This window comes from Simochromis diagramma, unplaced genomic scaffold (genome assembly GCF_900408965.1).
Source record: "Simochromis diagramma unplaced genomic scaffold, fSimDia1.1 OVJJ01000371.1, whole genome shotgun sequence".
Taxonomy (NCBI): domain Eukaryota; kingdom Metazoa; phylum Chordata; class Actinopteri; order Cichliformes; family Cichlidae; genus Simochromis; species Simochromis diagramma.
This window is the reverse complement of record NW_024386920.1, coordinates 1,402,016-1,414,912: the sequence shown is the minus strand read 5'-3', so window position 1 is coordinate 1,414,912 and position 12,897 is coordinate 1,402,016. Positions and strand designations below refer to the sequence as shown.

Genomic DNA, 12,897 nt, shown 5'->3' with positions numbered 1-12,897 from the left:
GTGCTGCACATTTTGGTTAAAACCAAACCAGATGCTAAATACTAATGTTCCTATATGTCTGCTTGATGTGTAATGAGGCAAATGATTGCAAACTCCTTCAGCATATTGACTTTATGTGTTCGCAGTAGAGCAGTGTTATGTTTACAATTAGTTTCTCCAACACACACTGGCCAAAAAGGTAATTAATATGAGTTTAATGGTGCTTTAAACAGCCAGTTAAGCAAACATTAAATTAACTTTTAGTTAATTTAATTTAACTTTTAAATTTTCTCTTTGCTGCCTTTTTGGCAGAGACCCCAGAATCATATGTAGATATTTTAAACCATTTGTTTCTCTTTTAATGGAGATTCATATTTTTTTTAACCACTTTAGAAAGGATAATATTTTTGAAATTTTCTTAAATCTTTAGTAGGAAGTACCACAAATGACACTGTGGTTGACTGCTATGCACTTATAGTATTCAGTACAATAAAGCAAAATTCATTTTCTGTGTTTAATCCAGAGGACTACACACTTCACGTTCAAGTCTCCAATCAATATGACAACACTGAAACATCCATGAAGATAAATGTCCGCCCTCTGTTAATCAGCCTCTTCATTTCCCCTTCCACTTTGGTGCCTGTTGTCAACCAGACTTTCGATCTGGAAGCTTCCACCGAACCCTCCACTTTTGTTGTCTTCTACACATGGGACTTTGGAGATGGTTCTAAAGCTGTCCAAAGCATCCACGCTAGAACTGGCCGTAGGTTTGGATCTGCAGGAGTATACAACATCACAGTACTGGCTAATAACACAGTTTCATCCATTAGTGCCTGGCATTTGGTGGTAGTTATGGAGAAAATCTCTGGATTAACTGTCTCCAGCAGCAGATCAAGTGAAGTTGGCTCTGCTACAGATTTCAAAGCTGAGGTTTCTACTGGTACTGACCTCCTCTGGGATTTTGACTTTGGTGATGGGTCCCAGCAGGAGAATCTTACAGATGGTTCCATCTCACACATCTATAAGTTTCCAGGGAACTATACAGTAAAAGTGACTGTCTATAATTCTGTCAGCAAAGCTTTTCAGTCTACCATTGTTGAGGTCTATGCTTTGACTATTAGAGGTGTTCTCCCGACAGAATGCATCATGAGTGGAAAAGACACGCAGTTTACAGCTCTGGTGAATGGAAACGTATCCAGTCTGACTTTCCATTGGCTGTTTAAAGACTCAAATGTAACTGTAGTGATAGGACAGTCCACAGCCATGCATATATTTCCAAGCCATGGTATTTTTCATGTTAACCTGACTGTGTTTAGTTCTTTCACACGTACCTCATTTAATACGAATGTCTGTGTTCAAAGTCCGATAACAAATGTTGTGATGCAACGCTCAAAGAATGTGGTGGCAGTTGGCGAACAAATATGCTTTGGTGTGTTAGTGTCCCCTGAACAGATGATGGGTTACCAGTTCAAATGGTTTAGTAACTCCTATGATCTTGCTGCTGTAACTGAAAACTCTGAGAGGTGTTTTGTCTTTGGAGATGAAGGTGTTGAAGAGGTGTCAGTAACAGCAAGTAACAAAGTCAGCAGCAAAACCGCCAAAGTTAACATTACCATTCAAAAACCAGTGAGCGGACTTTCTATTAGGCACAATAGCCAAAGTGATGCACTGATTGTCAATACAGTAGCATCATTTTGGATTGGCAGTTGTGCTGGCACCAATGTGTCAGTGCTGTGGAACTTTGGAGATGGGTCACCAGCAGAGCAGAAACATAACGTCTCACATGTCTTTACTTTGTTGGGTCAGTTCACAGTCACTGCAATAGCATTTAACGCTGTTAGCCGGGACTCTACAACCCTCACAGTGAATGTATTACTCCCTGTTTCAGACCTTTCACTTCACACCAGCCAACCTTATTCTGTGGTAGGAGAGGAAACTGTCATCACAGCAGTTAGCAGTGCTGGAATTAGCAGTGCCAGCTACTTTTGGACAGTAGAAGGCATATCTTTAACCAGTCAGGGAACTCATGAGTTTAGATTTGCTTTCCCGAGACCAGGAGTGTATCGAGTAAGCGCTATAGCACAGAATCTATTGAGTAAAAGAGAGGCAGATATTTTAATTGAGGCATTTGAAAGAATAGAGGGACTTCAGATTGAATGTCAAAGCCTGATAAATGAGAAATATATACCAACTCATGAGGAAGTGTTGTTTACTACTTCAGTCACCAAAGGCTCCAACATTACTTTCCATTGGCTTGCCAGACAGAGTGAAACAACCCAACAAATTGCAGGTGAAGGAGAATTTTTTCATTTGTTACCTGGAACACCTGGTAATCTTTCAGTTCAGCTTAGAGCCTCCAATGTGTTGGGTGAGGTTACCAAGAGTGTTTCTTTAGTAGTAGTTGAACGTGTAAAAAATGCAGTCATAACAGTACAGTCAAACTTTGTGGCATGGAAGAAAGTAGTGAATATCTCTGTTTTTGTGGATACTGGATCGGACTTACAATATCTTTGGCATGTGAATGCTAACCTTTTACCCCTTCAGACACAGGAACCTTTTCTGCTTTACACTTTTCCAAGTCTGGGTTCTTATCTTGTCACAGTTGTAGTTTGGAACGCTGTTAGCCAGAGTAACAACACTAAACCGTTTTTGGTTCAGGAAGAAGTCCAAGATGTAGACTTTCAAATTGACAACAAGACACATCCATTTTATATCAATGCAAGTGCTACTCTTTCCTTTTATGGGTTTATTCACAAGGGTAATGATCTGCATTGGGACTGGAAAGCTAGAACTGCCAAACAGAACATTTTTACCTCAACCAGTCAAACATTTATCTACAGATTTCCACATGCAGGCACCTACCAGGTGTATCTGAATGTTTCCAATGGCATAAGTTGGCAGATGGTTTCACACGATGTCATAGTCCAGGATGCAGTCAAAGGTCTTGTGCTGGGCAATAGCAAGTCCTCCTTCTGTAGTAACGAACAAGTAACATTTATTCCAACAATCTCCAAAGGAAGCAATGTAAGCTTTCTTATAACTTTCCAAAACAAACACTGGACTCTAAGTCATGATATTTTTGAGGGCCAATACACCACATCAAGTCTTCCAGTCGGGAGACACATAGTTACAGTTCAAGCTTTCAACCAGGTCAGTAGTGCAGAGGCGTCCTCTAGCATTCTAATCACTGAGCAAGTTCAAGGTTTGCAACTTGTAAACTGTTGTTCTACTACTCTAGAAGCTCAGAAAGGAACCCTATTCAAAGCAGAGGTTCAAAGTGGATTTCGAGTCAACTACACCTGGATGTTTCACTTGGACAGGTCAAGGCCCACTTGGCTCATGGGAAAAGAAGTCATCTTTACTCCCTTGGATAATGGTTCATTGTTTGTTAGTGTGTCAGCCAGCAATGGACAATGCTCTCAGACAGTAAACCTGACTGCTACAGTCGAGTGGCCTGTTAGGAAAGTAACGCTTGCCTGTCATTCAAAGAAAATATTTGTTGAACATCCTGTCCGATTTTCTGCAACGGTGGGCAAAGGAAGCAATATTAAATATGTGTGGGACTTTGGAGAGTCCAAGGAATTATTAGTGACAGAGTCAAGTGCTGTTAACCACACTTATTATAACACCGGCAAATACAAAGTTATGGTCACAGTTTTCAACAGTGTCAGCAATGTGTCCTCACAGCTACACATAGAGGTGGAGGATCTTCAATGTTCCAGCCCACAGGCATCCCTGGTCCAAAGCCAGTGTACTATATTTAGGTCTAGAACAAGTTTCTTTGAAGCAAGTGTGAATATTAATTGCTCTTCTTACAAGACTCTCTATCTGTGGGAGGTATTCACCGAGTCAGACTGTGCCTATGGCAACACTGATATTTCCGGAAACAAAGTCATTCTCCAAAATCTGGAGGATGCAACACCCTTTCTCTCAATCCCAAAGCATGTGCTTAATGTAGGGAGCTACTGCCTGGTATTCACACTTTCATTCCAGGAAACTCCCATCCTCCTCAAACTGAAGACTAACATCACAGTGGTCCACTCACCATTAGTAGCTCTCATCAAGGGAGGCTCCCACAGATGGTGGTCCAGCTTAAACAACCTTGTCCTTGATGGGTCTGACTCTTATGACCCTGATATTGAGCCAGGAGTAGAAGATGCCCTTCAGTATCACTGGAGCTGCATGACAGTGGTAGGCAGCTTTGGATGTTTAAGATTTCTATTGTATTGCATTCATTCTGTGTCTAACTATAACAACAATTTGCAGAACTCCAAAGAGTCCTCTTTTGTAAAGCAGCCCATCGGGTGGACCAGCAGTAGGATGACTATACAAAGCAATCATCTACACCCTGGCACAATCTACATTTTCACCCTTACTGTGCACAAGGAAGGAAGGAAACCTTCCTCTGTTAACCAAACGGTATGGAGTTATGTTGAATATTGCTCGCAATCAGATGATTTTGGAGATATAAGCAGGCATGGATGAACTTGTCACTGAGGGAAGAAGCTACTGGGCTGAATGACCATCAAACCTTGTCTTATGTCTTATTTCTTTCAGGTAACTGTCAGTGACGCTCACTTGCTTCCTGTGACTATAGAATGTGTATCCTGTTCTGTTCGCTCATCTGCTAACCACATCAGTTACAACGCCCCCGTTATCCTTTCTGGACGTTGTGGACAATGTGATGACCAGGCACAGGTAACTATTGTCAAATTAAATGCAAAATAAATATTGTGTGAGGTTGTATTTAATTATTTCTTTAGTAGATAAATTAAAGTAATGACTGGCTGATTATTTTTAAATTGGGAAATATATAAATATGCTTATATATTTTGTTATTACTGTGATTCATGAACGTGTCTTCTACAGTACAAATGGAGAGCTCATGACCAAAGTGGTCTGTCCCTTGTCCTTGATGAGGTCACCACTAAAGGGAAATATTCTCGCAGCTTGGTGGTGCGATCAGGCATCCTTCAGCCAGGACAGAGTTATTACTTTGCCCTAGATGTAGCCCAGCCTCACAGTGGGGAACGGGGCAGTGCCGTCTTGATGATACAAACAAACAATCCACCACATGGCGGCCTGTGTGATCTGAGTCCAGAGTCAGACATACAACTACTGGAGACAAAGGTCACCTACAACTGTTCAGGTATCACTAAGTTATAAAACGACAGGGCTACACAATCTAATTTGCATTGATGTTTTCATCTGACAGGTCAAAAGTGTAAATGTTTGTTTTTTTCACACTTTTCAACCCAGCTGACAAATTTAATGAAACAAGTTAAAATCACACAGCTGGACTTTAATGTACGTTGTTGTTTATGGCTGTGTCTAACATCTGCTCTCTCTGGGATAGGATGGCAAGATGATGAAAGCAGAGTCTCTCAGTTGATCTATACCTTCCAGGTGGCATTATGTCAGCTCATTAGCACTGTGTGCCCTGTGCTCACACTCTATAGGTAAATGGCCTCAGCTTGCAGTTATTAATAGACATCCAAGTACATGCAGGCTTAGTTATTCCTTTAAAATGAAGTCTTTCATAACACAAAGTTATAGTTTGGATTGTCTGAATTTTTCTCCCAAGGGGGACACAGTCAACGTTCAGCACGCTGGTCCCAGTGGGAAGTCCTGGACAAAGAGAAACCGTGTCAGTTATCAGAGTCATTCTGCTTGTAGAGAACCATTCTGGGGCAAAGTCTGTGGCTTTGAACAGGTGAGAAGTCGTGTTAGTTAAAATTTAAGAGAATTCTTTATGAATAATACACCTCAGGCCCAGTGTCTGTAAAGTTTAATGCACTGAAGTGATGTGGCCCTGCATTTCTGCATTCCCAAGAACACTGACAGTGGAAAATCCTGCAGTCAATGAAGCTGCCAGTCAGTGGCTCAGAAACAAGAGCCAGACTGAACTGTGGGCTTTGGTCCAACATGGTAACCCTCAAGAAATCATCCCGTATTGCATTGCCCTCACCAGCAAGCTCAATCAGGTAGTGTATCAATGTAAAATGTTCATATTCCAGTGCATGTGTCATGGTCTGTGGATTTTGGTATTAGAGATTTTTTCTTGAGCTTTTTTTTTTTTTGGAGTTTTAGTTTAGATTATAAGATTAAAATTCTATTAGTCCCCTCAGTGTTTCCTTCTGTGTTTTCCCTCTGTCAAGTTAATTCATGTTTCAGTGATCATTCATTTCCTTTTCTTCTTTGGCAATCATGTGACTCTGGTGCTTTGAGCTCTCCTGGGTGAATGGTCTTTACACCGTGTCTTGATGCCTTCTTGTACCCAACATCCCGATTGCCCTGCCACTCATTATGTATTTCGATGTTCTTGAAAATTAAATCTCTGTATTCCTGTGTCCTATTGGTTCCCTTTTGGAAAACGATTTTACTTGGATTACCTCTTATTGATTTCCTTTTCTGGCCTGTAGCTACTAGTTTTGTAATAAAGCTTGACTATTATTTGTTACTTTGAATCCTGAGTCTGCACTTCAATCCTTTCACCAGATGGACTTTGAGTGGACTGCCGAGGAACTCATGGATAGGAGGGAGATCCGAGGAAATGTAACAGAAGCTCTCGCCTCTCTCCCTGTGTCCACTTTACTAGATGTTGATCAGATCAGTGCGACACTGTCGCAGTCTGTGGTAAGGAACCCACAGACAATGCCCAGACAAAAACTGTGAGCTTGAGGGGAAGAAGCAACAGTTTGACATTTTGCAAAAATTTACTTGGCTTTCTGGTAGAGAATTGAAGGAAAAGGTCAGCACCACTCCCCCACTGCAAGCTTAATTTAGCTCACAGACGTGAAATGGAGCAACTTTGGGCTTCGGTATCTTGCTGTGGGGGGTTCATGACAAAAGTAGTAATACTACAATGCAAAAAAAAAAAAAATTACGTACCTACTTATTATGCAGAAATTCAGCCTTTTACATTATATTACTGGATCATAATTATAGATTTAGTAACAAGAGCATGACTTTTACGTTTTATGTACTATGTGAAGTGTAAATATCAACACTGATTCCTCAGAGGCCTCCGATGGAAGACAAAACACTGCTCAGTAGACCATTTAACACTTTATTACTTCTAGAAGGGAGATGTGTCCTGCATGACATGTTGCCGTGGATCTCAAAATGGTGGTGTGCCCCTGACAGTTTTATTACAGAAGCTCTCTCATTCTAGTCTAAACAACAGCGTCTCAGTAACTTTCCACTAGAGATGGTCCCCTCTTATCTACATTTTCCCAGGCAAGCGTGAGTGAGAGTCTGCAGCTTTCTACTCTCCAATGGTCTAATGCCATTATTTTTCAGGGCTGTGTCCACTTAATACTACACTATATACACTTATTATAACACTTATTATTAAAAAGCATAGCATTATTAAGGCACTGCAAATTATTTAATCCCAACAGAAGCATAGTCGTCTTCTTTTTCTTTTTGCTTGCATTGACATTGCATGTTTTCTTTATTCCAGGCTGTTCCCAGTGAGTTGGTACGTGAAACCTCTCAGAAGAAAGTTTTGGAAACTGTGGGGAAGATGATCCATGTAATAGAGAAAGAGACGGATCCTGCCGTTTTGTCAGCCGCAGATACAGGAAGAAACATCCTTAATGTTATAGGTGCTGGCCAACCACCATCTCCTGCATGAAATAGTCATGTACTGACATGAAATTTACCATATTTTTATGTGTTTCCAGGTAGTACTCTGGCAGCCGCGTCTGAATCATCCAGTGGTTTTTATCCAGTCTACTCGGGAACTCTGCAGGGAGCATCAGTAATCTCCCTGTCAGCACTGAGTCATGCTGGAGCTCTAATGCGCACACTGATGCGTTCATATGTTTCTGGCGAGGTGCCTTTTTTGCTGTCCACCAACTATATCACCTCAGTGGGTTTCCAAGGAGACCCTTCTGATCTCCTCTGCCAGTCAAACCAGATAACGAGGCAGTCATCATTTCCTGACAAATCTAAGGCTTCTCATCATTGTCAGTTTACTATGCCCTCCTCCCTGATAGCTCATCTGGAGAATACAGAGTCTGAGGTGGTGCAGGTGTTGTTTGGTTTGGATAAACTACTGGATGACAACGCTTTACTGGAAGGAGCCAATCCTCCAATTTCCACCACTCTTGTGGCCATGGAGCTCAGCACTCCTCAGGGTCAACCCATACCCATTGTGGGTTTGGACCCTGAACAAGCCATTCAGGTCGCCCTGCCAAATAAGTACTCCTTGGATCATGGAAATGAGAGAGTAGGTGAAGATGGGAATGGGACATGTCTTACTGTAACACTACCGACTAAAGGACAGCTGAACTTCACAGTAAAAGTTCCAGATAGCCTGGATGAAAATGCAGGTTTATATATCGCCTTCAAGTTCACCTTGGCGCCAGGTACAGTTTCTTTATTTTTTTCTTATTCTGGGTCTGTCCTGCTCCAGATTTGTTTCTTGTTTCTGTTTTCATGAGTGTAGACGTTTTAGCTAAATACCCATTACAAATATAAACACAAAAGCTACTATTTCTTAGTTTAAAGCCTCTTATTAAGTCAATACACAGTTCCTAAACTCTATGGGGTCCTTTAGCATATCACAGCTCATTGCTTTTATAGCCTGATACTTAATGGAGCTCTGTGGGGTTTTCTTGCGAACACAATTACAAAAGTTCATATTGAGTTTAGAACATTGTGTGTTTTTTAGGTCTGATTTTAAAGACATTAACCTCTTCTTTTCATAAAATATTCGCAAGGCTGGTATAACTGTTTAACATCCTGGGCTGTTGTTTATAAATAAATACATTTACCAGGTAAAGAAGAGTGAGCTGGGGAGCTATCAGCTAATGCTTGCGCTAACTAGCTATCTTGATTACCAGGATGCATTTGTGTTTTTACACCAGGAAAAATAGGTGTAAATAAGTGCTCTAGTCTGAAGCCTTGAGATGAGCAATGTCATCATCACTATTCTTGTGTTTTGAAACCAGATGTGCCGAACTAGTAGCCAGGATCTCAGTGCAAAAATCCATACACTTATTGGCTAACTATCAGGTCTGGCCTGGATCTGGTATCAAGCCGGCACTGCTGGTTAATATCTATTTAGTTCTTAAATAGATCCAGCACAGGATCTATTTAAGAACTAGATCCTTAGGGGTTAGGGTTAGGGGGGGCCAGCACAGGACCACCAGTGTGTCTGAAACTGGCCTTGTGCTGGCCCATGTGTGGGCCACCTCTGGCAAACCAGATCTGAGCCACCAAAGGGCCGTCATGCTTTGCGGTATGTGGGCCATGTGTAAGCACATTGTGTGGGACAGATCCGGGCCATACCAATTTTGCTATGTGGGTGAGAGTGTTTAACTCTAGCCAGGATAGTCATTCTTTCTGGTACTATGACCTAAATTTATAAAATGGATTAAATATTTTATTCATATAACCCAAAATGAATACAACGCCAAGGGAATTTTCTTATGTACTTCAAAAGGACCAAACAGCCTTTTGCAGCCTCCTGGTGGCTGCTAAATAATATACAGGTTTAGAGCTTTTCAGACCCAAAGCTACTGTGCTATAAAAATATATATTTGCCCCCTTTCTTACACAATATTTTTTACACATTACACATTTTATCAAACCTGTACATTTCATATAAGAAGCCAAATCATAATATTAGACAAAGATTTAAATTATGTCTTTACTTTAGTAAATAGCGATATCATTTATTAAGAGAAAGAAGTTATCCAAACCTGGTTCTGGTTATAATTGCACTCTAAAACTAATTATACTTGGCAGCAAGTGCAATCAAGTATTTGAAATAACTGGCAGTGAGTCTTTTACATTGATGTGGAGCAATTTTGACCCACTCTTCCTTGCAGAATTGTTTTAATTCAGCAAGATTTGTGACTTTTTGCGTGGATTTTTAGACATTCAGAAGTCGACTTGCTGGTGTGTTTTTATCATCCTACTGCATACACAAGTAAATTTAAGATTCAGGATATGAACTGGTGGCTGGACTTTCTCCTTCAGGATTTTCTGGAAGAGAGGACAATCCGTCAGTACCACCACCATGTTTGACTGTTGGTATGAAGGTCTTTTATGAAATGAAAACAGATGCAACAGGAATCAAACCTTCCAAAAAGTTCAACTGTATTTTCCCCAAAAGTCTTGGGGATCATCAGGATGTTTTCCATGGTTTTTGACATGGACCTCTCCCGTGCCATCTTTGCCCATCTCTTTCTTATTATTAAATCTTGAACTCTGACCTTAACGGAGACCTGCAGCTGCTAGATGTTGTTCTGGGTTCTTTTGTGACTCCTGGATGAGTCAGTGATGTGCTCTAGAACTAATTTTAGTAGATCGGCCACTCCTGAGAACATTCACCACTATTCAAAGTTTCTTCCATTTCTGAATAATGTCTCACATCATCCCACTTTTTCAAATAGGGCAAGGTAGATTTACAAAGTTTTTAAAAAAAACAGCTATTTTGTATCTTTACAGGTTATCTTTGTCTAATGCTAAAATTTGTTGGAAACATTGAAGTGTGACAAATATGCAAAACAAAAAAAGAAAGAATAGCACGGTACGTCTGTTGTGCATGACTATAGGTTTTAGTCAGTTTATTACAGTCCATAGTGACTACCTCAGGGGGCAAACATCACAGTCAGGGAATAGCTTTTTATCTTTTTAGATAAATAAAATAATACTGTTTAAAAATAATCAGTGTGTTGCTGTTGCTTATGTCAGTCCAGAACAATGCAATGACTACTATACTTACAAAGTATGAATGCATTTTCATTAATAAATGTACTAATAACATGAGTGTACACATTTCAGGATAGGAGGTATCTTTCAGGACCAACCATGTAGTGCCTCTTGTACATAATTATTTATTAAACCTGCAATATATGTTTGTGCTATTATTAATACAATTACTGCTTTTAAACTACATTATCCACCACTAGGAGCAACTCCACTGCCTGTAGGACATGTCAAGATTGAAGCGAGCTCTGCAGTGCCGAGGACTAATGCATCCCAGGATTCCCTGATGAGAGAGTGGGCTCTTACACTCTCTCATCTGGCCAGCTCCTCGGAAGAAACCATTTTTCTGTCTCCCCTGTGAGTCACGGCTCTCTTCTGCAACTCACTGCTCTAATTGCTCATTTTGATGAATAAAGATGACCTTCACATGAATTAATTTTCCTTTACAACAGTCTGAATGGGACAGATACGCCTCTTTCTGTCAACCTGAGTTCATCTCTGGTCAACGGCGGTCCAGTCAATGTGTCGGTGTGCGTGTTCAGCTCTCTGTGCCAGTACTACAATGTGAAGGAGAGGCGTTGGAGCCGGGAAGGTCTTCAACCACTGGAGGGCAGCACACTCCACACAGCGCTATGTCTCACCCAGCACCTCACCATGTTTGGGGCCAGTTTGTTTGTTCATCCAGGGGCTGTTGTTTTGCTACCACCTGTACGTGAGAACACAGAGGATTACAGCAGATGTAGATATTTTAAAATAAAATAAATGCATGATTTTTGCTCTTTTCCTTCTCCCCCTATTCAAATCTGCAGTCAGGAGAACCTGTGAGGAACATGGTGGTAGGGATTATCTGTGCTGCCCTGGTTTTGATTCACCTGCTGGTGGGGCTCATTGCCCACAAACTGGACCACTTAGACAGCCTGAGACTGAGTCAGGTACCACTGTGTGGGCGACCCGGGCTGTACCACTACAGAGTGCTGGTAAAGACTGGCTGGAGGCCCGGGGCAGGTCAGCCAAAGACAAGACATTAAAGAGACAGAAAATGAAAAGCCAAACATTACATGTAATGGCTGAATTGTCCTGTTTGAATGCTTTAAAATTAAATGGAAAGTGATTGTTTCTGTGGTGCTACCCTTCAGGAACTACGGCACACGTTGGCATTAGTTTGTATGGTCTGAAAAAGAGCGGCTCGCACCATCTGCAGAGGGATGGAGCTTTCCAGCGTGGCAGCCTGGACCAGTTTCATGTGGAGACAGATGACAACATGGGAGAAGTCTGGAAAATTCGCATCTGGCATGATAACACAGGTACATTATGTGGTCACAATTACTGGACCAGGCCTCTTCAGTTATTTCCAGTTCTGTTCCCTCAGGTGTACAAAATCAAGCACCAGGCAATCTAGTCTACCTTTAATGATTTTCAAAATAGCAAACAAATCAAATGTAAGAATGATATTTCTTTTGTTTTGTGTTTTATTTTGTTGTGTTTTACACACAGTCACTTTGAACACGTGATCACATTTTCCTTTAACACCCCTCTGTTAGCATTTGGGAACTCAGGAGAGAAGTTGCTTAACAGTTTACGGCCTCTTTTCTCCTGTTTTTAGTCATAATGTCCAAGTTTTTTACTGGGTGACAGGTGTGAGTTACAGGTGTGAAAGCTGAGCACCCAACTCTTGCTCCAGAACTATACATTCTCAGCATGGTTTGGCATTGCCTTTAATTTCCGGATGACAACATATGGTGCCCCAAAATGGTGTATATATATATAATTCATGAATAATGGTGCCTTCAAAGATGTTAGAGTTACTCATTAATGCCATGTACACCAATGCACCCTCATGCCACCACAGATGCTGAGTTTTTAATTGCGCACTCATAAAGAAATAAATAAGGAATTGTCCCCTTCTTTAATAGTCAGTGTACACGATTAGCAAAAAGAAAATAAATATTTTATTGGACAGTTTTCCATCTGAGCTTGGGAGCAAAAAAAAAATCCCTTTTTAATTGGAAGAACTTTATAATACAGCCTACAAATTTAAATTCTATTGTAATTTTCATCAAATTGAGCCTTAAATTTGAGCTACAACTCTGCAGTCGTGGGCTGGTTAGTTCACTTTATAATATTGCTCACACAGCTTAATTTATTGTGTAATTATGGTTTAGGATGCAGCACTTAGTCCACTCAGCATTACAA

The 12,897-nt window shown here is 40.8% G+C and overlaps 1 protein-coding gene across 2 annotated transcripts in view; it reads left to right on the top strand.

The window, feature by feature from the left end:
• pkd1b (polycystic kidney disease 1b) overlaps positions 1-12,897 on the top strand; it is a 37,723-nt gene that overhangs the window by 12,912 nt on the left and 11,914 nt on the right. For both annotated transcript variants that reach the window (XM_040036787.1, XM_040036786.1), the window contains exons 11-24: positions 503-4,170; positions 4,246-4,398; positions 4,537-4,677; positions 4,849-5,128; positions 5,336-5,438; positions 5,564-5,692; positions 5,813-5,963; positions 6,478-6,615; positions 7,445-7,589; positions 7,668-8,354; positions 10,908-11,061; positions 11,157-11,412; positions 11,514-11,709; positions 11,841-12,008. In XM_040036787.1, coding sequence (XP_039892721.1) covers positions 503-4,170; positions 4,246-4,398; positions 4,537-4,677; positions 4,849-5,128; positions 5,336-5,438; positions 5,564-5,692; positions 5,813-5,963; positions 6,478-6,615; positions 7,445-7,589; positions 7,668-8,354; positions 10,908-11,061; positions 11,157-11,412; positions 11,514-11,709; positions 11,841-12,008 — 6,369 coding nt within the window. The remainder of the gene's footprint in view (positions 1-502; positions 4,171-4,245; positions 4,399-4,536; positions 4,678-4,848; positions 5,129-5,335; positions 5,439-5,563; positions 5,693-5,812; positions 5,964-6,477; positions 6,616-7,444; positions 7,590-7,667; positions 8,355-10,907; positions 11,062-11,156; positions 11,413-11,513; positions 11,710-11,840; positions 12,009-12,897) is intronic.